This window comes from Salmo trutta, chromosome 12 (genome assembly GCF_901001165.1).
Source record: "Salmo trutta chromosome 12, fSalTru1.1, whole genome shotgun sequence".
In the NCBI taxonomy this organism is placed as follows: Eukaryota; Metazoa; Chordata; class Actinopteri; order Salmoniformes; family Salmonidae; genus Salmo; species Salmo trutta.
This window is the reverse complement of record NC_042968.1, coordinates 39,182,641-39,207,841: the sequence shown is the minus strand read 5'-3', so window position 1 is coordinate 39,207,841 and position 25,201 is coordinate 39,182,641. Positions and strand designations below refer to the sequence as shown.

The window sequence follows — 25,201 nt, the reverse complement described above, 5'->3', positions numbered from 1 at the left end:
ATGTGGATAATCCAGGTAGTTCATGCTAAAAGGCAATAATCTGGTTTATCCACTCATTGCATTAACTTAACAAATTGATATTAGTTGTTGGGACTTGTGGATCAATGAGGTGAAACAGGATGTATTGTAGGCAAACTGACACAGTACAATGTTCTGTCTTTCTGAGAGAATTGTCATTCTGCAGTTTCATCAGCACATAGTACAATTAGGCATTTAGATGGTCGTCGATCAGTATTTACTACACCTATAGGCCATCATCATCATCATCTCCACCAAATGGTTAGTTATCCTCCCATTCAAAACAATACTGCAGCGCTGTTCACTCACCTTGCATACTGCTGCATCTTCACAGTGCAACACTGTGAATCCCCTCCTTTGGCCACTTGAGACCTCTGTCATTCTCTACGGGCTGACCTGACCTCATCCACCATGTTCACCTTCACTGTTGCCAGACTAGATGCCCACAGGGTGCTGTGCCTATAGTCTGGTGCTAGCCACCCACACCTGTAAGAGCTTAAGGCAACTTCTCCAATGTCCATATGGCATGACAACGAATGCCAGAGGAGTTGGCTAAAGCAAAATGTAACACCTGGCAACCACGCTACTGTACCTACATTTGTTTGCTTGGTGTCTTCATTGGATAAGGACACACTATTACAGTATAACATTTGAGGGGGGGGGGGGTCTTTACAAGGTATATGTTAGGGTTAAAGATGTAAATAATTACCTTGTGTAAGTAATATTGCTGTTTCATTCATTTAGTCAGTCAACCCCTGCAGAGTATGTTACCGATTATGACAATATTATGACAATGGTACAATTAATGATTCCTCTGTAGAGGTAAAGTATAAGTAACCAGAACTACAGGAAATCTCAGTCTTAACTTGAGTGGAATGGATCATGTGGAATACCACAGATTAACAATGTTGGTAACTTTCTTAAATAGAATATTCATAGCTGAAAGGTATAAAGACAAATATTGTATTAATTTTTCGGTTTGATGTACTGTTTTACATACATAACCTAATTTCATGTTAACTAATATTCCAATTTACCAGATTTAGTATTGTATCGATTCAATCAAGAAAATACTGGATATTTTTGAGTATACGGTCTCAGCCAAATTGCCACCATCTGTGTGAAAACATAATTCAATCACAAGTGTGTCAGCTATCATTTTCATGACCACGATTTCTCCCAAAGACATGAGATGAATGTTCTGCATAAAGAGTTAGCTAAAAACATCAAATATAACAAATAAATAGTAACAATAATACATTTTCCAACAAAACCTCTCCTAAAGATAATGACTGAGGCGACAGACAAACTGCCCGTTAAGACTACATTTGGGTTGCTGTATGCCAGTCTGAGCCAGAGCTGCAGCTTTTTACAGACAACACATTCTTAGGAGAGATGAAGAAAAAAAACTGTCTTGAAATACACCTCATTCATGTCCCTGTAAAACTCATCATCCTCATTCATGTCCCTGTAAAACTCAAACTCATTCATGTCCCTGTAAAACTCATCCTCATTCATGTCCCTGTAAAACTCATCATCCTCATTCATGTCCCTGTAAAACTCATCCTCATTCATGTCCCTGTAAAACTCATCCACATTCATGTCCCTGTAAAACTCATCCACAGTAGTTGGAACTAGTAGAAGACTTCCATTGGGAGGTTGAGATGTTGCAGCTTTGCTGTGAGTTGGTTTGCAGTGGGTAGACCATGGGGGAGGATTGGGGGAGAAGGGGGAAGTCAATCTCTTTCCCCAGGGTAGTCTCTGGTGATGGCAGGGTGGAGGTTGGAGGATTTGGGGGTGGCATTTCTGGGCGATGACAAAGGCTTTGCCACGTGGACTCAGAGGGGCATGGCATGACATGGCAGGTGGGGTGTGAGGATCCCTGGGATACACTGATGGTGCTCTGCAGTAGGGGGGAGGGGTGTATTGCGACTGATGATGTAATAACTAATCATAATGAAGCCAAACCGGATATCAGGATACATCAATGGAACAGAATAAAAAAAAATCTTATAACAATAAATTACATTACCAGTTTGTTATTATGTTATCAATTGAGGGATTTAACAGTGATGTCAATATGATTACATTATCGATAACAAAAACCTTTACACAAACATTATAATCAGTATTTACATTATCCGGTGGCTATTACATTATCAATTGCAACAGGAAGTACAAATGATACACGATGTAAGGGAGGGAGGACGCTGAACGTGGCGTGGTGGTGGTGGTGCCATAAGCTAGAGATCAGAGGTCAGACATTGTTTCCAACGGGGCTGACGTTCCTCAGGTTGTTGAGTTCCAGCTCCAGCTGGCGTATTTTAACGTCCTTGGTGTTCAGCTCCTCCTTCAGCTTTCTCAGCTCCTCCTGCTGCCTGAAGAACATCCTCAGTAGCTACAGAACAGAACAGAGGGATCAGGGTCATATAGCGTCCTGAAGAACATCCCCAGGAACTACAGAACAGAGGGATCAGGGTCATATAGCGTCCTGGAGAACATCCCCAGGAACTACAGAACAGAGGGATCAGGATCATATAGCGTCCTGTAGAACATCCCCAGGATCTACAGAATAGAGGGATCAGGGTCATATAGCAACCTGTAGAACATCCCCAGGAACTACAGAACAGAGGGATCAGGGTCATATAGCGTCCTGGAGAACATCCCCAGGAACTACAGAATAGAGGGATCAGGGTCATTTAGCGTCCTGTAGAACATCCCCAGGATCTACAGAATAGAGGGATCAGGGTCATGTAGCGTCCTGGAGAACATCCCCAGGAACTACAGAATAGAGGGATCAGGGTCATATAGCGTCCTGTAGAATATCCCCAGGAACTACAGAATAGAGGGATCAGGGTCATATAGCGTCCTGTAGAACATCCCCAGGAACTACAGAATAGAGGGATCAGGGTCATGTAGCGTCCTGGAGAACATCCCCAGGAACTACAGAATAGAGGGATCAGGGTCATATAGCGTCCTGGAGAACATCCCCAGGAACTACAGAAATAGAGGGATCAGGTCCACAAAGATAATAATTGTAATTGTGCTCAGGAAGTAATTTGAGCATTTGCCCCCCATTCCAAGTAGTGTTTAATACACTCACCACCCACCAACCAACCAACCTTCTTCCTTCTCTCCCTTTTCTTTTCATTCATCCATTCACCCACCCAGATCTCCATCCACAGTTATCTGATGAACACACCTCATTCTCTGTCCTGGGTGGCACATTTTCCAGCAGGTCAATGCCGTTGACCACCACACCTTTCTTTTCCTTCACCGGTGCCTTGAACACCAGCTGGTTGGGCTTCTGGTAGCCCTTCTTCAGGGACATTAACACTGGGTCTGCTCGCATGCATGCACACACGCACAAACACATACACACACACACACACACACACACACACACACACACACGCACACACGCACGCACGCACACACACACGCACACACGCACGCACACCCACGCGCGCACACACGCACACGCACGCACGCACACCCATGCACGCACACACACACACACACACACACAAACTTCATTAAAATGTGCTACGTACAACTACACACATACACTATATATTGATGTAAACATTTCCTCTCCCACTACTAGGACTATATCAGAAGGTGTACTGAACATTCAAACTAAAGACACATGTGGCGTGCACTGTACCTCGGTTGATACCACTCAACCAGTCATTGGCTGAGAGGGCAGGCTCGGTCCCTGCCGTCATTGGATAGATGTCCTCCTGGTACGTCTCTGACTGCAACACCAGGAGAGACAGAGTGAGAGCATGTTCCAATACTTTAAGATCTCTGTTTCTTCCCAAGGGTGCACATGTTTGTTCCAACCCTGCACTGATTCAACATTCAATCTGATTCAACTGCCCTGGATTAGATTAATGAGGTGTGTTAGTGCAGGGCTGTAACAAATATGTGCACACACCCTAAGGTCTTTCCGGGAATGGATTGAGAAACACTGCTATATGAAGTGAGAGGGAGAAGGGCATCCCCACTGACACTGACCCTCCTTGGTACTATCATGGAGATGGGCTCGATCAGCCCTTTCAGCGTCACCAGCTTGTAGAAGCGAAACACCTCGCAGGCCGTTACGTCCAGCCCATGTTTAGGCATCACACCTGAGGAGGGAATCGCCATAGTCTTGTTACTATAAAACATTACCTTAGATATCCCCATAGTCCTGTTACTGTAAAACATTACCTTAGACATCACCATAGTGATGTTACTGTAAAACATTACCTTAGACATCACCATAGTGATATTACTGTATAACATTACCTTAGACATCACCATAGTCCTGTTACTGTATAACATTACCTTAGACATCACCATAGTCCTGTTACTGTATAACATTACCTTAGATATCAACATAGTGATGTTACTGTAAAACATTACCTTAGACATCACCATAGTCCTGTTACTGTAAAACATTACCTTAGATATCACCATAGTGATGTTACTGTAAAACATTACCTTAGACATCACCATAGTCCTGTTACTGTAAAACATTACCTTAGATATTACCATAGTGATATTACTGTATAACATTACCTTAGATATTACCATAGTGATATTACTGTATAACATTACCTTAGACATCACCACAGTGATGTTACTGTATAACATTACCTAAGACATCACCATAGTGATGTTACTGTATAACATTACCTTAGACCTGTTACTGTATAACATTACCTTAGACATCACCATAGTCCTGTTACTGTAAAACATTACCTTAGACATCACCATAGTCCTGTTACTGTATAACATTACCTTAGATATCACCATAGTGATATTACTGTATAACATTACCTTAGATATTACCATAGTGATATTACTGTATAACATTACCTTAGACATCACCATAGTGATGTTACTGTATAACATTGCCTTAGATATCCCCATAGTCCTGTTACTGTATAACATTACCTTAGACATCACCATAGTGATGTTACTGTATAACATTACCATAGATATTACCATAGTCCTGTTACTGTATAACATTACCTTAGACATCACCATAGTGATGTTACTGTATAACATTACCTTAGATATCCCCATAGTGATGTTACTGTATAACATTACCTTAGACATCACCATAGTGATGTTACTGTATAACATTACCTTAGACATCACCATAGTCCTGTTACTGTAAAACATTACCTTAGACATCACCATAGTGATGTTACTGTAAAACATTACCTTAGACATCCCCATAGTCCTGTTACTGTATAACATTACCTTAGACATCACCATAGTGATATTACTGTATAACATTACCTTAGACATCACCATAGTCCTGTTACTGTATAACATTACCTTAGACATTACCATAGTCCTGTTACTGTAAAACATTACCTTAGACATCACCATAGTCCTGTTACTGTATAACATTACCTTAGACATCACCACAGTGATGTTACTGTATAACATTACCTTAGACATCACCATAGTGATATTACTGTATAACATTACCTTAGACATCACCATAGTCCTGTTACTGTATAACATTACCTTAGATATTACCATAGTGATATTACTGTATAACATTACCTTAGACATCACCATAGTCCTGTTACTGTATAACATTACCTTAGATATCCCCATAGACCTGTTACTGTAAAACATTACCTTAGACATCACCACAGTGATGTTACTGTATAACATTACCTTAGACATCACCATAGTGATATTACTGTATAACATTACCTTAGATATTACCATAGTGTTATTACTGTATAACATTACCTTAGATATTACCATAGTGATATTACTGTATAACATTACCTAAGATATTACAATAGTGATATTACTGTATAACATTACCTTAGATATTACCATAGTGATATTACTGTATAACATTACCTTAGATATTACCATAGTGATATTACTGTATAACATTACCTTAGATATTACCATAGTGATATTACTGTATAACATTACCTTAGATATTACCATAGTGATGTTACTGTATAACATTACCTTAGATATTACCATAGTGATATTACTGTATAACATTACCTTAGACATCACCATAGTGATGTTACTGTATAACATTACCTTAGACATCACCATAGTGATATTACTGTATAACATGACCTTTTAAAATCATTGATGACATTTCCATAGATTTTTCACTCAGAAAAAAAGCAACAACATTACCGAATGAAAGCTAAGATGTGGCTGAGCAAACGAACCCAAACCCTTGGTCTCTGTCTGTATGGGTCGGTCCCTGGTGAGTCTGTCACTTACCAAGGCCTTTCTGTGGGGCAGGGGAGCGGAACTCCATGAGATACTGCAGGTAGGGCTTCTCTGTGGTGATCTCATAGTAACGGATGTTGCCATCGCCCTGTGAATGGAATGGATGTGTTTGTTTACTATGTGACCCAGATGTCTTCCAATACATGTACATATATGTTTTACCTTCACTGTTACTGACGGGGGTTGTTGATGAAACAGAAAGCGAATACCATCATTGAATCAGGGAATGTAAAATACTATTTAAGAATATTTTTTGTTAACGAGTTAACGTTTTGCATACACAATGGTCTCACATCTACTTAAACTTATCAAATGACGTCTCACATCTACCTAAACCAATCAAAGGACTAATTTGTCTTTAAAAAAATAATCCACTACATGAGTCCACACTATTCATTGTGTTGTGTAAGGGGTAGTGCTCACCTTTCCTGCCAGGTACAGCATGTGTGTGTCTGCATCATAGAAAGGAAACAGCAGCCCTGAGAGACCGTCTATTTCCTCTTCTACCATGGGCATAGACAGGTCCTCCTGTGGGACCACACACACACACACACACACACACACACACACACACACACACACACACACACACACACACACACACACACACACACACACACACACAGGGATCAGACATTGTTCCTGAACACACACTAATAAGGACACACATAATCCTTAATTGAGGATATACACACAAGTGCAGCCGCACACACACACACACACACACACACACACACACACACACACACACACACACACACCCAAGGGGACACATACAGTCCCACATCTCAGCAGGGGGTCCCCGGCTGCCTCACCTGATCCCACAGTGCAATCTGTCTGGTGTTCCACCGGGACACACCTGTTGTCAGCAGCCGCTTCATGTTGCCCAGGAACACCACTCTGTTCACCCTGTGGTTCTTACAGCTGGCGTGCTGGTGGGGAACAATCACACAAAGACTCTACTGTAACGGGGCATTATACTCACTCTAAATGTGGGGAACAATCACACAGACTCTTCTATAATGGGGCATTATATTCACTCTAAATGTGGGGAACAATCACACAGAGACTCTACTGTAATGGGGCATTATATTCACTCTAAATGTGGGGAACAATCACACAGAGACTCTACTGTAACGGGGCATTATATTCACTCTAAATGTGGGGAACAATCACACAGAGACTCTACTGTAATGGGGCATTATATTCACTCTAAATGTGGGGAACAATCACACAAAGACTCTACTGTAACGGGGCATTATATTCACTCTAAATGTGGGGAACAATCACACAGAGACTCTACTGTAATGGGGCATTATATTCACTCTAAATGTGGGGAACAATCACACAGACTCTTCTATAATGGGGCATTATATTCACTCTAAATGTGGGGAACAATCACACAGAGTCTACTGTAATGGGGCATTATATTCACTCTAAATGTGGGGAACAATCACACAAAGACTCTACTGTAATGGGGCATTATATTCACTCTAAATGTGGGGAACAATCACACAGACTCTTCTATAATGGGGCATTATATTCACTCTAAATGTGGGGAACAATCACACAGACTCTTCTATAATGGGGCATTATATTCACTCTAAATGTGGGGAACAATCACACAGAGACTCTACTGTAATGGGGCATTATATTCACTCTAAATGTGGGGAACAATCACACAGAGTCTACTGTAATGGGGCATTATATTCACTCTAAATGTGGGGAACAATCACACAGACTCTTCTATAATGGGGCATTATATTCACTCTAAATGTGGGGAACAATCACACAGAGTCTACTGTAATGGGGCATTATATTCACTCTAAATGTGGGGAACAATCACACAAAGACTCTACTGTAATGGGGCATTATATTCACTCTAAATGTGGGGAACAATCACACAGACTCTTCTATAATGGGGCATTATATTCACTCATTTAGATGCACTCTGTAAAGGAGATACATAGTGAAACCTTGTCTCTGTAAAGGAGGTAAATAGTGAAACCTTGTCTCTGTAAAATAGATAAATAGTGAAACCTTGTCTCTGTAAAGGAGGTAAATAGTGAAACATTGTCTCTGTAAAGGAGGTAAATAGTGAAACCTTGTCTCTGTAAAGGAGATAAATAGTGAAACCTTGTCTCTGTAAAGGAGATACATAGTGAAACCTTGTCTCTGTAAAGGAGATACATAGTGAAACCTTGTCTCTGTAAAGGAGATACATAGTGAAACCTTGTCTCTGTAAAGGAGGTAAATAGTGAAACATTGTCTCTGTAAACAAAGTAAATAATGAAACCTTGTTTCTGTAAAGGAGGTAAATAGTGAAACATTGTCTCTGTAAAATAGATAAATAGTGAAACCTTGTCTCTGTAAAGGAGGTAAATAGTGAAACATTGTCTCTGTAAAATAGATAAATAGTGAAACCTTGTCTCTGTAAAGGAGATACATAGTGAAACATTGTCTCTGTAAAGGAGGTAAATAGTGAAACATTGTCTCTGTAAACAAAGTAAATAATGAAACCTTGTTTCTGTAAAGGAGGTAAATAGTAAAACCTTGTCTCTGTAAACAAAGTAAATAGTGAAATTTTGTCTCTGTAAACAAAGTAAATAATGAAACCTTGTCTCTGTAAAGGAGGTAAATAGTGAAACCTTGTCTCTGTGAAGGAGGTAAATAGTGAAACCTTGTCTCTGTGAAGGAGGTAAATAGTGAAACCTTGTCTCTGTAAAGGAACTAAATAGTGAAACCTTGTCTCTGTAAAGGAGGTAAATAGTGAAACCTTGTCTATGTAAAGGAAGTAAATAGTGAAACCTTGTCTCTGTGAAGGAGGTAAATAGTGAAACCTTGTCTCTGTAAAGGAGGTAAATAGTGAAACTTTCTCTGCCCGCTGTAAGACTGACCTGTAAGACTCTCCCGGAGCGGGGCTCGATGACACGCAGCTTCTTGTCCTTACAGCTGGTGGCCAGCAGGCTGCCGTCTGTGTTGAAGGACATACACACGATGACGTCAGAGTGACAGTCGATCATCTTCACCGGCTCACCTATCTCCAGGTTCCAGATCAGGATCTGGATGGGACGGGCAGGGAATCATATCAACTGTCAGATCTGATCTTATCTTAGATCAGATCTGATCTTTGAAGAAAAGGGAGTGAAATGAGGAAAGACTACCCCTGAACTCCAATAAAAACACATTTTATTTTTGTTTGTACTATTACAAACAGTTTTGTTACGTTGTGCTACGGTGTGCGCCAATGAATATGACCCTGTTGTGTATACCTTACAGTCATAGCCAGTGATCTGTGATGATACCTTACAGTCATAGCCAGTGATCTGTGATGATACCTTACAGTCATAGCCAGTGATCTGTGATGATACCTTATAGTCATAGCCAGTGATCTGTGATGATACCTTACAGTCATAGCCAGTGATCTGTGATGATACCTTATAGTCATAGCCAGTGATCTGTGATGATACCTTATAGTCATAGCCAGTGATCAGTGATGATACCTTACAGTCATAGCCAGTGATCTGTGATGATACCTTACAGTCATAGCCAGTGATCTGTGATGATACCTTACAGTCATAGCCAGTGATTTGTGATGATACCTTACAGTCGTAGCCAGTGATCTGTGATGATACCTTACAGTCATAGCTAGTGATCTGTGATGATACCTTACAGTCATAGCCAGTGATCTGTGATGATACCTTACAGTCATAGCCAGTGATCTGTGATGATACCTTACAGTCATAGCCAGTGATTTGTGATGATACCTTACAGTCATAGCCAGTGATCTGTGATGATACCTTACAGCCATAGCTAGTGATCTGTGATGATACCTTACAGTCGTAGCCAGTGATCTGTGATGATACCTTACAGTCATAGCCAGTGATCTGTGATGATACCTTACAGTCATAGCCAGTGATCTGTGATGATACCTTACAGTCATAGCCAGTGATCTGTGATGATACCTTACAGTCATAGCCAGTGATTTGTGATGATACCTTACAGTCATTGCCAGTCATTTGTGATGATACCTTACAGTCGTAGCCAGTGATCTGTGATGATACCTTACAGTCATAGCCAGTGATTTGTGATGATACCTTACAGTCATAGCCAGTGATCTGTGATGATACCTTAAAGCCATAGCCAGTGATCTGTGATGATAGCTTACAGTCATAGCCAGTGATCTGTGATGATACCTTACAGTCGTAGCCAGTGATCTGTGATGATACCTTACAGTCATAGCTAGTGATCTGTGATGATACCTTACAGTCATAGCCAGTGATTTGTGATGATACCTTACAGTCGTAGCCAGTGATCTGTGATGATACCTTAAAGCCGTAGCCAGTGATCTGTGATGATACCTTACAGCCATAGCTAGTGATCTGTGATGATGCCTTAAAGCCATAGCCAGTGATCTGTGATGATACCTTACAGTCATAGCCAGTGATCTGTGATGATACCTTACAGTCATAGCCAGTGATCTGTGATGATACCTTACAGTCATAGCCAGTGATCTGTGATGATACCTTACAGCCATAGCTAGTGATCTGTGATGATGCCTTAAAGCCATAGCCAGTGATCTGTGATGATACCTTACAGTCATAGCCAGTGATCTGTGATGATACCTTACAGTCATAGCCAGTGAACTATGATGATACCTTATAGTCATAGCCAGCGCTGAAGAGGATTCCACTGCTGGTGGGGTGCCACTCGATGAGGCCCACGCGCCTGCTGTGTCCATACAGCTCCATCATGGCCTCTGTCATATTTCGCCTCAGCCCTCCCTCTGGGATCTCCCATACTCGTACCTGGCACACACACAAGTGCACACACACAAGTGCACACACACACACACACACACACACACACACACACACACACACACACACACGCACACACACACACACATGCACGTACACATGAACACACAAACACAATTAGCATAATCTTTAGTAAGCAAATTCACAAAATTCATTTGAATTACTGTTTCATTCTTTGTTAGAGTACCTTTGATACTTCAATGTCAACCTAACGTTTAGACCTTTGATACTTTAGCCAGTCATACACTCGTCTCTCCAATGTAATCATGATCCTATTTGTGATCAGATTGACAGTTTGTATGTGTGTATTGAAGATGTCAGCATAGGGAGCTGCTGTATACTTGATGGGAAATAGACCATATAATCTGTGATGGAGCTCTGTGAGGGAGCTCTGTTATGTAGCTCTGTGATGTAGCTCTGTGAGGGAGCTTTGTGAGGGAGCTCTGTGATGGAGCTCTGTGATGGAGCTCTGTGAGGGAGCTCTGTGAGGTAGCTCTGTGAGGGAGCTCTGTGAGGGAGCTCTGTTGGGGAGCTCTGTTGGGGAGCTCTGTTAGGGAGCTCTGTGAGGGAGCTTTGTTGGGGAGCTCTGTTAGGGAGCTCTGTGAGGTAGCTCTGTGACGGAGCTCTGTGAGGGAGCTCTGTGAGGGAGCTCTGTTGGGGAGCTCTGTTAGGGAGCTCTGTGAGGTAGCTCTGTGACGGAGCTCTGTGATGGAGCTCTGTGAGGGAGCTCTGTTGGGGAGCTCTGTTAGGGAGCTCTGTGAGGTAGCTCTGTGACGGAGCTCTGTGAGGGAGCTCAGTGGTGGAGCTCTGTGATGTACTGAGGAGATTATCCTATAATAAGTGAAAGTACTACGGGACGCAGAACTAACATACAATTGTAGTCGGGGTTACATACACTTAGGTTAGAGTCATTAAAACTAATTTTTCAACCACTCCACATATTTCTTGTTAACAAACTATAGTTTTGGCAAGTCAGTTAGGACATCTACTTTGTGCATGACACAAGTCATTTTTCCAACAATTGTTTATAGACAGATTATTTCATTTATAATTCACTGTATCACAATTCCAGTGGGTCAGAAGTTTACATACACTAAGTTGACTCTGCCTTTAAACAGCTTGGAAAATTCCAGAAAATGATGTTATGGCTTTAGAAGCTTCTGATAGGCTAATTGACCTAATTCGAGTTAATTGGAGGTGTACCTGCGGATGTATTTCAAGGCCTACCTTCAAACTCAGTGCCTCTTTGCTTGACATCATGGGAAAATCAAAAGAAATCAGCCAAGACCTCAGGAAAAAATTGTAGACCTCCACAAGTCTGGTTCATCCTTTGGAGCAATTTCCAAATGCCTGAAGGTACCATGTTCATCTGTACAAACAATAGTACGTAAGTATAAACACCATGGGACCACGCAGCTGTCATACCGCTCTGCGAAAAGTGCAAATTAATCCCAGAACAACAGCAAAGGACCTTGTGAAGATGCTGGAGGAAAAAAGGTACAAAAGTATCTATTTCCACAGTAAAACGAGTCCTATATCGACATAACCTGAAAGGCCGCTCAGCAAGGAAGAAGCCACTGCTCCAAAACCGCCATACAAAAGCCAGACTACAGTTTGCAACTGCACATGGGGACAAAGATCGTACTTTTTGTAGAAATGTCCTCTGGTCTGATGAAACAAAAATATAACTGTTTGGCCATCGTTATGTTTGGAGGAAAAAGGGGGAGGCTTGCGAGTCAAAGAACAGCATCCCAACCGTGAAGCACGGGGGTGGCAGCATCATGTTGTGGGGGTGTTTTGCTGCAGGAGGGACTGGTGCACTTCCCAAAATAGATGGCATCATGAGAAAGGAAAAGTATGTCGATATATTGAAGCAACAGCTCAAGACATCAGTCAGGAAGTTAAAGCTTTGTCACAAATAGGTCTTCTAAATGGACAATGACCCCAAGCATACTAACAAAGTTGTGGCAAAATGGCTTAAGGACAAGAAAGTCAAGGTATTGGAGTGGCCATCACAAAGCCCTGACCTCAATCCTATAGCAAATTTGTGGGCAGAACTGAAAAAGCGTGTGAGAGCAAGGAGGCCTACAAACCTGACTCAGTTACACCAGCTCTGTCAGGAGGAATGGGCCAAAATTCACCCAACTTATTGTGGAAGCTTGTGGAAGGCTACCCAAAACGTTTGACCCAAGTTAAACAATTTAAAGGCAGTGCTACCAAATACTAATTGAGTGTATGTAAACTTCTGACCCACTGGAAATGTGATGAAAGAAATAAAAGCTGAAATAAATCATTCTCTCTACTATTATTCTGACATTTAACATTCTTAAAATAAAGTGGTGATCCTGACTGACCTCAGACAGGGAATTTTTACTAGGATTGAAAGTCAGGTATTGTGAAAAACTGAGTTTAAATGTATTTGGATAAGGTGTATGTTAACTTCCAACTTCAACTGTAGCTGCACAGTCAATGAGTCAGCAGAAACAGCAGTTTACTGTGTGTGTGTGTGTGTGTGTGTGTGTGTGTGTGTGTGTGTGTGTGTGTGTGTGTGTGCACTTACAGAGGAATCTTCAGAGCAGGAAGCTATGATGTTTTCAAAGAAGGGATTCCATTTGATGTCCAGGACATTGCCTTGGTGGCCACACACTTTGGGGTGGTGGGGGTCGATGCGGCCGGCCTGAAATGAAAGAACAAACATACTGATCATATATTGAGGAGAACAGACTTCAATGGCTCTCTATCACCATAATTGATATGTACATGACTATGTATTTTCCAAATGATGACATCACACATATATATATACAGGCCATATGTCAAGGTACATTTTTTTATACCTTTATTTAACTAGGCAAGTTAGTTAAGAAAAAAATCTTATTTACAATGACGGCCTACCCTGGCCAAACCAAGACAACACTGGGCCAATTGTGCACCACCCTATGGGACTCCCAATCACAGCCAGTTGTGATACAGCCTGGAATTGACCCAGGGTCTGTAGTGACACCTCTTGCACTGAGATGCAGTGCCTTAGACCGCTGCGCCACTCGGGAGCCCTCAGAGGGCACCATTGAGTAACACCAGCCATGTAAACAGTTAACACTGCCCTACATATGTCAAGGTCAGAGGGCACCATTGAGTAACACCAGCCATGTAAACAGTTAACACAACCCTACATATGTCAAGGTCAGAGGACACCACTGAGTAACACCAGCCATGTAAACAGTTAACACAACCCTACATATGTCAAGGTCTGAGGACACCACTGAGTAACACTAGCCATGTAAACAGTTAACACAACCCTACATATGTCAAGGTCTGAGGACACCACTGAGTAACACTAGCCATGTAAACAGTTAACACAACCCTACATATGTCAAGGTCAGAGGACACCACTGAGTAACACTAGCCATGTAAACAGTTAACACAACCCTACATATGTCAAGGTCAGAGGACACCACTGAGTAACACTAGCCATGTAAACAGTTAACACAACCCTACATATGTCAAGGTCTGAGGACACCACTGAGTAACACTAGCCATGTAAACAGTTAACACAACCCTACAAAATTGATTGGATAATTTGATGACCCCAGTCAAATAACGTCTCTTTTAAACATTCACCCTTACAGATAAATGTTGACTTAGTGTAACTGAAGATTTGGGGTGCTAAGAAACCATGATGAAAGTGTACTGATTCTGTAACAATGTTATCCCCGCTGATCCTTCAATTACCAAACAAACTCAACACTTGGCTGTTAAAGTCCACAATCAACATAAACACAATGCAGCGGAGAAATACACATTGAAGAACTAACATAATTTCCTTTGTTTAAGAACCAGGGCCAACCAAAGGATTGCTATTGCAATGTGCCTCTACGTCCACAGTGAGGCGCTGGATTAACAGACTTGGATGGATCATGGCTGAGACCTCTCAATGTTGGTCATGATGTCATGAATGTTTGATGTCACTTCAATCCACTGACCTCCTTCTTATTTCCTCAGAGACATATGGCTGAGAGCTTCAGGCCATGCCTGAGTGGAACTGGCTGTGTGTGTGTGTGTGTGTGTGTGTGTGTGTGTGTGTGTGTGTGTGTGTGTGTGTGTGTGTGTGTGTGTGTGTGTGTGTGTGTGTGCGTGTGCGTGCGTGCGTGCATGCATTTTTATATTTATATATACAGTGCATTCGGAAAGTATTCAGACCACTTGACTTTTTCCATATTTTCTTACATTACTGCCTTATTGATTCAATTATTTTTTCCCTCATCAATCTACACACAGTACCCCATAATGGCATTGCAAATGTATTAAAAAACGAAATCTTAAATATGACATTTACATAAGTATTCAGACCCTTTACACAGTACCTTGTTGAAGCACCTTTGGCAGTGATTACAGCTTTGAGTCTTCTTGGGTATGATGCTACAAGCTTGGCACACCTGTATTTGGGGAGTTTCTCCCATTCTTCTCTGCAGATCCTCTCAAGCTCTGTCAGGTTGGATGGGGAGCGTCGCTGCACAGCTATTTTCAGGTCTCTCCAGAGATGTTCGATCGGGTTCAAGTCCGTGGCTGGGCCACTCAAGGACATTCAGAGTCTTGTCTCGAAACCACTCCTGTGTTGTCTTGGCTGTGTGCTTAGGGTCGTTGTCCTGTTGGAAGGTGAACCTTCACCACAGTCTGAGGTCCTGAGCGCTTTGGAGCAGGTTTTCATCAAGGATCTCTCTGTACGTTGCTCCATTCATCTTTCCCTCAATGCCGACTAGTCTCCCAGTCCCTGCCACCGATCGCTGCCAAAGGTGCTTCAACAAAGTACTGAATAAAGGGTCTGAATACGTATGTAAATGTTATATCTCCGTTTTTTATTTGTAATACATTTGCAAACATTTTTAAAAAGCATTTTTTTCTTCGGCATTATGGGGCATTGTGTGTAGATTGCTAAGTTATTTCTGTATTTTTTTTATCAATTTAAAATAAGGCTGTAACGTAACAAAATGGGTCTGAATACTTTCCGAATGCACTGTATATACTGTATTTGTGTGTGTGTGTGTATGTGTGTGACAAACCAAGGCCAGCATTCATAACTTGGAGTATCCTTTTCATGGCAGAACAGATTTACAGCTAAAGTTCCTACCCAGGCTTTTCAGAAAAAGAGTCCAATCTCAACAGCTTCCCACAGTAAAACTTTACCAACTTTAGTCAATTAGTGTGTCATTTTCTAATGTAGACTTTCTTCCAGAGATTTCTTCTATTGGCTAAACTCATCATCTCCTGTTTGATTTCCCATAGGTCCTCAATACTCAACAGACATGACAGATGTCACCGTTTTAATCAGAAATATTCATTCCTCATTAGCTGAGGGAAAGTGGGGAACACATCTGATAAAATATTAAAACAAAGCTTGATATCATTTTGTAGAAGCATATTGGGCCTCAGTGTAAGTCTTACAGGATTATGCCATTATTAAATTGGTTATGGAAATCGAAGTCTTTGAATATGAATAAATAGAGGAGAACAGGAGGGCATCAGGCAGAAGCCAGGGTGAATCTGGATCACAATTCTGAGATGGTGTGAATGAGACCTTGGGTTGAACCAGGTCCTCTGGGCATTCAGTACACTGGTTGGCTCCCTTTAAGGGTTAAAGACAAAAGACTTCCAATCAAAGACATTCTCATGATGTCATCTGGCAACAGCCACACAACACATTATCACCAGAGACTCTCTAACACAGGGCTGTTATACCCTGCTGTGTTCACCAGAGACTCTCTAACACAGGGCTGTTATACCCTGCTGTGTTCACCAGAGACTCTCTAACACAGGGCTGTTATACCCTGCTGTATTCACCAGAGACTCTCTAACACAGGGCTGTTATACCCTGCTGTGTTCACCAGAGACTCTCTAACACAGGGCTGTTATACCCTGCTGTGTTCACCAGAGACTCTCTAACACAGGGCTGTTATACCCTGCTGTGTTCACCAGAGACTCTCTAACACAGGGCTGTTATACCCTGCTGTGTTCACCAGAGACTCTCTAACACAGGGCTGTTATACTCTGCTGTGTTCACCAGAGACTCTCTAACACAGGGCTGTTATACCCTGCTGTGTTCACCAGAGACTCTAACACAGGGCTGTTATACCCTGCTGCGTTCACACTTAGACACACAGCAGCTCTACACACTGATAGGGAAACACATGCACGCACACACACACACACACACACACACACACACACACACACACACACACACACACACACACACACACACACACACACACACACACACACACACACACACACACACACACACACACACACTCACACATTCACACACACACTGATTGGTGAGAAACACACACACACTATTACTTGATAAGTACATTCTCCTTATACAGGTCTACATCATATCTGTAGGACCAATACCTCAGATTCACCTGAAGGTTACATCATATCTGTAGGACCAATACCTCAGATTCACCTGAAGGTTACATCATATCTGTAGAACCATAATACATAATATCTGTAGGTTTAATATCTCAGTTTCACCTGAAGGTTCCATAATATCTGTAGGTTTAATATCTCAGTTTCACCTGAAGGTTACATAATATCTGTAGGTTTAATATCTCAATTTCACCTGAAGGTTACATAATATCTGTAGGTTTAATATCTCAGTTTCACCTGAAGGTTCCATAATATCTGTAGGTTTAATATCTCAGTTTCACCTGAAGGTTACATAACATCTGTAGGTTTAATATCTCAGTTTCACCCGAAGGTTCCATAATATCTGTAGGTTTAATATCTCAGTTTCACCTGAAGGTTACATAATAGTTCACAACTCAACCAAATGTAAATCAAAAGTAGACGTTGAAATGACATCTGTGCTCAGTGGGATATCTCTCTCCACAACGACTGCATCTACCCAGCATGGCAGTGGGATATCTCTCTCCACAACGACTGCATCTACCCAGCATGGCAGTGGGATATCTCTCTCCACAACGACTGCATCTACCCAGCATGGCAGTGGGATATCTCTCTCCACAACGACTGCATCTACCCAGCATGGCAGTGGGATATCTCTCTCCACAACGACTGCATCTACCCAGCATGGCAGTGGGATATCTCTCTCCACAACGACTGCATCTACCCAGCATGGCAGTGGGATATCTCTCTCCACAACGACTGCATCTACCCAGCATGGCAGTGGGGTATCTCTCTCCACAACGACTGCATCTACCCAGCATGGCAGTGGGATATCTCTCTCCACAACGACTGCATCTACCCAGCATAGCAGTGGGATATCTCTCTCCACAACGACTGCATCTACCCAGCATGGCAGTGGGGGTGGATTTTCCGATGGTTAAACTGTGACTGGTGACATCATTTTGCATACCATACTTCTTCTACTCATGTTTTTTCCCTTCTTCACTGAACGAGAGTCATAGCCTCTGTATGCTATTTCCATTCCACTACTCCAGCCCTACTGTCATATAACGTATAGTATTTCCTAAAACAGGGCAAAGTTCAGGTGATGCACACAATATTGTTCCTGTGTGTCTGTGTGTAATGCTGTGAACATATTCATAGACTCAAAATCAACACCAGATTTTTAAGCCAATGAATAACAGCCAACAAAAGTTATTCCAACCATAACACAGAATTTTCAGACAGGTGTGAAGGGATTGTGTATCAAACAGGTGGTTGTTTAGTTTTTCTTTATAGCTAGCTTAACCGTTAGATGACTATACCGTAGTCAATAACCAGAATGAATGTTGACTGAATTATTTGTCTTTTGCTTTTTAACGAAAGACAGGACCTGTTCTGACAGAAGAAGACTATTTTAATTCTACATTTCTTAACTAACTCATCAAAATGCTTCTTTGAAAAGATATAGTAGCTTTTTGTAAATTCAGATGCCCAGATATTTATAAGCGTGGACACGATCAATGAGGGCACTGTCCAAAGTAGGTATGCATAAATCATCAGATACATTTTTACATGATTTGGAAAATAATAATAATAATAATAACTTGGTTTTACCTGCATTAAGTAACCATTTCAGTTCAACAAAAGCTTTCTGCAGGGCAATAAAGACAGATTAAAGCTCTGATAGAGTCTGGTCAGCTGTGGGGGCAATAGCATGCACCACAGTGTCATCTGCATACAGGTGACATTTTCTTTTCTTCTTCTCCAGATAAACAAATATTGTTAATGTAAATAGTGAAAAGAACAGGACCAAGAATCAATCCCTGTGGGACACTCTATGTTAAATCCAGAAAACCTGATTTAACACCATCAGTATATACACACTGTATTCTGTCCTTTAATATAGTTTCAAACCAGCCTGGTCATGATCAATTGATGAAAGCCTTTGAATAAGTAATGCGAAATCCACAGTGTTGAAGGCTTTAGACAGGTCAATAAAAAGGTCTGCATAATGTTTTTTCTCATCCAAACAATTAAGAACATAATTTAAAACCAAAGAAGTATCAGAGATGGTGCTATGACCTGGTCTGGAACCTGACTCCTGTACATTTTGAATACATTTCATAGTTATAAAATAATCTTTGCTAGGCATTGGAGTTTGGAAATGAGGCTATAATTATTTAGGTCATACGGGTCAACACATTTGTGAAGGGGGAGTATATGAGCCGCCTTCCAGACCCTGTGGATGGTACTAGAAATAAATGTAGGGTTAAAAATATGTGTTGAAGATTCTGCAATCAGACGAGCAGAAAGCTGCTTTGAGGAGGGCTGTGAAAGTAGCCCAAGTCTTACACCGAAACACATGAGCCAATTATGAGGCAATCGAACAGATAAAAGCCATGAGCTCAGCCAGATGAATTACAACACAGTAAGCTGAATGACTCTGGATACCCATGACAAAAGAGCCATTGATGCCTGATCCAAGTGAAAGCTGTAGAATGCTTTGGGATCATGACAGGGACAGGGTGGGGCATGCTAGGTAGTGTAGTATAACTTGGCATGAGGTGGAAAAAGAGGGATCATGGCAATAAAGAATGGAAGATCTTGGAGGAGAGCGGTATTGTTCATAGCTTGTCCCCTCAAAGACCATCGTTCATGGAAGTGCCAAGTCAACTAACGGCAATGAGAAATCCCTCAAAACTTTGAATATGGTATTAATACGATATATCTGCAACATTTTAATTGAGTGGCTTTCATATTTCACCATATTTCACGTGGTGAAAATGCAGAAACTGATGAAACTCTGAGAAACTCTCCCATTCAATAAATAGCTGTAAAATACTAGAGCAGAAAATTCCCCACAGTGGTTTTCTATTATAGTGTGTGTCCTACCCATTTCATTCCTATAACTGCTTTTCCTAATTAGAATATTGGTTCCGCAGAGATGTATATTTACACCCTGTAGCAGCTGCAGATCTTCTTGTACCCTGGATTGGACTCTATTCCACTACTTCAAATGAAACATCAATGGGGGAAATGTAAAATGTAACTGCTTTAGTTGATTAGAGCATAGTGCTGCCACACCAAAGCTGGGCTTTAAGTCACTCATGGAACATATACTGTATGTTTACAGAGAGTTGCTTTGGATAACAGCATCTTGCTGAATTACCATATCAAGGCTTGAACTCAGATGTGCACTGCCCTCTGGTAACAGTTTGATTTGGCCTGCACACAGGATAAAAGGCTTTGCAGCCAGAAGCAGTGGAAATATCTTGGCAAAGTCTGTCTTGAAGAGACAGGACTCAGTAAATAGTAGTTGGTCTTTTATATCCCAGGGTGCAGATGGGTTTCATACTATTTACAGCCATTCGGGCTAATAACCATTTTGATAAGTCTCAAAGAGAGGATGTGATTGAGTACAAACATCTACTTAAACGATGATGCCAGAGAAGCCAGTGTTTGGAGGATATATTGGCACAGGTGTTATTAGGCCAGAGATGAAGTCGAGGGCCGGCAAACCGTGTCAATATCCTCCAAACTCCTGCTTCAAGGGCATTATCACATTTATACAACATTCAAATAATGATTGACATATTTTCATACAAATATATATTTTTTATTAATTTATTCATACTGTTTCATCCTTCCACGAGATATATCCCCAACACAAATCTAGGGTTGCTACCCAAACCGGCTGGTCCTTCGTTCTATCGGTTCGGTTGCCAGAGACGCGACCCAGTAGTTAAGTCTTTTTGTTCTAAATCTATGGACGCGACTCAGTCGTTTGTTGTAAATGTTCTGTTGCCATGATGGCTGGCAACGTTCTTATCCCTTGCTTGCTAACTAGCCAACTTTTGCTACCACAGTCACATCAAACAGTGTAGCCAGAATAACAACAAAGTAGCCGCATTTGCATTTGTTTAAGCTGTTTTCTCGTGATTGTTTTTGGGATACATCCATAACAATGAGCTAATGATGTGAGATTTCACCTGGCATAGAACATTTTCTCTCTTGAAAACTAGCTGCATTTTGTGTTTTTCTATTGACATTTGTTCCAATATATCCCTAAAAATTGGTCTGATTCATTATTTCGACTGGCTGAGGAAAGCTGCCAGCTTGTCTGTCTCGTCCCGACTCCCGACACGTTCAGTACCATAGGACACCTGGAGGTCAAATTTCTATATTGAAACAATGTTACAAATGTCGGCAAGACAGACAGCAAGGTTATTACAGATCTCTGCTGTTGAACACCAAATGTTAGTCTAAAAGAAATGTGAGATAACGTCTAGATGCTTTTTATATTGGAGATCAAGTTTATAACTTCCCTGCCTGGGCTGATGAGACATACTGGTGTGCAAAAGAGCAAAAACAGTCAATAAAAACAATATGGTGATGAGGTAGTTAGTTGGATGGGCTATTTACAGATGGGGTATGTACAGCTGCAGCGATCGGTAAGCTGCTCAGACAGCTGATGCTTAAAGTTAGTGAGGGAGATATAAGTCTCCAACTTCAGCGATGTTTGCAATTCATTCCAGTCATTGGCAACAGAGAATTGGAAGGAAAGGCGGCCAACGAGGTGTTGGCTTTGGGGATGATCAGTGAGATATACCTGCTAGAGCGCGTGCTACGGGTGGGTGTTGTTATCGTGACCAGTGAACTGAGATAAGGTGGAGCTTTACCTAGCAAATACTTATAGATGACCTGGAGCCAGTGGGACTGGCGTCGAATATGTAGTGAGGGCCAGCCAATGAGAGCATACAGGTCACAGTGGTGGGTGGTATATGGGGTTTTGGTGACAAAACGGATGGCACTGATAGACTGCAACCAATTGATTGAGTAGGGTATTGGAGGCTATTTTGTAAATGACATCGCCGAAGTCGAGGATCGGTAGGATGGTCAGTTTTACGAGGGTATGTTTGGCAGCGTGAGTGAAGGAGGCTTTGTTGCGAAATAGGAAGCCGATTCTAGATTTAATTTTGGATTGGAGATGCTTAATATATACAATCACACAACACAGTATTATCATAACTCCACGTTAAACCTAAAGGTGAGTGTTTAAAGATCTCCAGAAAAGGTATGCTTTGTAGAACAGTAAAACATAAATATCATATGTCATCCAAATGTATTTCCAGTAATCACTGGAATCATTAATGAAAACCAGACTCCTCTTCAGGTAAAATCAACATTTTCCCACCACAGTCCATACTGTTAAGGTCTTTGAAAGCTACACATTTTCCATTACAACAATGTCCTTCAGGATATTTAAGTGCAAGTCTTGCGTACCATTGTTAGCTACATTGTTGGATTTGGTATCTGGTTGAGGAGTATGAGGTTGGCACTGGTCTTTACAGGGTTAGGGTTGGAACTGGTCTTTACAGGGTTAGGGTTGGAACTGGTCTTTACAGGGTTAGGGTTGGCACTGGTCTTTACAGGGTTAGGGTTGGAACTGGTCGTTACAGGCTTAGGGTTGGCACTGGTCTTTACAGGGTTAGGGTTGGAACTGGTCTTTACAGGGTTAGGGTTGGCACTGGTCTTTACGGGGTTAGGGTTGGAACTGGTCTTTACAGGGTTAGGGTTGGAACTGGTCGTTACAGGGTTAGGGTTGGAACTGGTCGTTACAGGGTTAGGGTTGGAACTGGTCTTTACAGGGTTAGGGTTGGAACTGGTCGTTACGGGGTTAGGGTTGGAACTGGTCGTTACAGGGTTAGGGTTGGAACTGGTCGTTACAGGCTTAGGGTTGGCACTGGTCTTTACAGGGTTAGGCTTGGCACTGGTCTTTACAGGGTTAGGGTTGGAACTGGTCTTTACAGGGTTAGGGTTGGCACTGGTCTTTACGGGGTTAGGGTTGGAACTGGTCTTTACAGGGTTAGGGTTGGAATTGGTCGTTACAGGGTTAGGGTTGGAACTGGTCGTTACAGGGTTAGGGTTGGAACTGGTCTTTACAGGGTTAGGGTTGGAACTGGTCTTTACAGGGTTAGGGTTGGAACTGGTCTTTACAGGGTTAGGGTTGGAACTGGTCGTTACAGGGTTAGGGTTGGAACTGGTCTTTACAGGGTTAGGGTTGGAACTGGTCTTTACAGGGTTAGGGTTGGAGCTGGTCTTTACAGGGTTAGGGTTGGAACTGGTCTTTACAGGGTTAGGGTTGGCACTGGTCTTTACAGGGTTAGGGTTGGAACTGGTCTTTACAGGGTTAGGGTTGGAACTGGTCTTTACAGGGTTAGGGTTGGAACTGGTCGTTACAGGCTTAGGGTTGGCACTGGTCTTTACAGGGTTAGGGTTGGAACTGGTCTTTACAGGGTTAGGGTTGGAACTGGTCTTTACAGGGTTAGGGTTGGAACTGGTCTTTACAGGGTTAGGGTTGGAACTGGTCGTTATAGGGTTAGGGTTGGCACTGGTCTTTACAGGGTTAGGGTTGGCACTGGTCTTTACAGTGTTAGGGTTGGCACTGGTCTTTACAGGGTTAGGGTTGGCACTGGTCTTTACGGGGTTAGGGTTGGCACTGGTCGTTACAGGGTTATATTAGAAGTCAATCACACCTCACCACATGTGTGGTGATCGTTATTACGTAAAATGGCTGCCGTGGCACCACCCAAATGGGTGCTATACATTGGTGGTGGAAGGAGTGAAAGAATGTCATGTGCTTTGACTTTGAGAAAAGGACAACCTAATGTGAAAACATACAAATCATTCTCAGAGTAGATGTTTCAGAGAGATATGCAGCCCAGAGAACGTAATGCCTCACTGTTGGCCTGCTGCCATGGTTACCTGGGAGACAGGGATAACGATAAAGGACCCTCCACCGGCACTCTCCGTGACGATGGCCAGGAACTTGGCATTGACGGCACAGAAGTGGTTGTCATGGACGTTCTTGGTGATGGGAATGCCGTCAAAGCAGTGCTCTCGGTTGGCCACTTTGCCGTAGACGTTTCGAAACTTGGAGCTTCGGTATGTCGGACGCCATGACATCTGATGGAGAAGAAATAGAGAGATTTTAAAGAGGGAGGTTCAGAAAGGAGTTTCTGCAATACCAGCACTGGGCTATATTGAAGGCACCAGTTAGTTGCTGTTTTATCATGTTCAATGTGCTGACATGGTGGTTTTCTGGTTAATGTATATGCTGGTCAATGTCAGCTGTTTAGTTGACAGGTTAGTGGGCATTCATGGTTAATAGCTTAGATCAACCGGCTTGTTGAACATAATTGGATTATTTTAGATTTAGGGAAAAAAACACAAAATGATCATACCACATTAGAGAATTAAAGGAAAACGCCACCAAAAAACAATATTTTGGTATTTTGGTCCATTGTTGAAATAGTCCCAAAATGTTTTGATTGTCAGCAATCAACTTTCAAAATATAGAAATCATCTCTTTGTGATGCATTTTGTATCACATGACGCAAAAAACATCATCATATGGTGAAGATTTCTGTATTTTGAAAGTTATATATCTTGAAAAATTGATTGCTGACAGGTAAAACATTTTGGGACTACATCAACAATGGACTAATGAAACAAATACCAAAATATCGTTTTTGGGTGGATTTCTCATTTAACTTTGAGATTGCTGATCTAAAATCCCTAGAGAATCCCCCATTAGTAAAGATATTAAAGAGGAGTGTTGCTTTCTTCAAAATCCCTTCTGTCCGCCCCTGTAGTTCAGAGGAATTTTGTCA

The 25,201-nt window shown here is 41.8% G+C and overlaps 1 protein-coding gene across 2 annotated transcripts in view; it reads right to left on the bottom strand.

Moving 5' to 3' along the window:
- Positions 1 to 154: 154 nt before the first annotated feature.
- Positions 155 to 25,201, bottom strand: part of LOC115203524 (coronin-2B) — a 104,318-nt gene continuing 79,271 nt past the window's right edge. For both annotated transcript variants that reach the window (XM_029768286.1, XM_029768287.1), the window contains exons 2-12: positions 24,294 to 24,494; positions 13,675 to 13,791; positions 10,953 to 11,102; positions 9,192 to 9,356; positions 7,110 to 7,226; positions 6,718 to 6,822; positions 6,286 to 6,382; positions 4,039 to 4,151; positions 3,686 to 3,776; positions 3,221 to 3,360; positions 155 to 2,416 (exon numbers count right to left, since the gene is read on the bottom strand). In XM_029768286.1, coding sequence (XP_029624146.1) covers positions 2,276 to 2,416; positions 3,221 to 3,360; positions 3,686 to 3,776; positions 4,039 to 4,151; positions 6,286 to 6,382; positions 6,718 to 6,822; positions 7,110 to 7,226; positions 9,192 to 9,356; positions 10,953 to 11,102; positions 13,675 to 13,791; positions 24,294 to 24,494 — 1,437 coding nt within the window. In that variant the 3' untranslated portion in view covers positions 155 to 2,275. The remainder of the gene's footprint in view (positions 2,417 to 3,220; positions 3,361 to 3,685; positions 3,777 to 4,038; positions 4,152 to 6,285; positions 6,383 to 6,717; positions 6,823 to 7,109; positions 7,227 to 9,191; positions 9,357 to 10,952; positions 11,103 to 13,674; positions 13,792 to 24,293; positions 24,495 to 25,201) is intronic.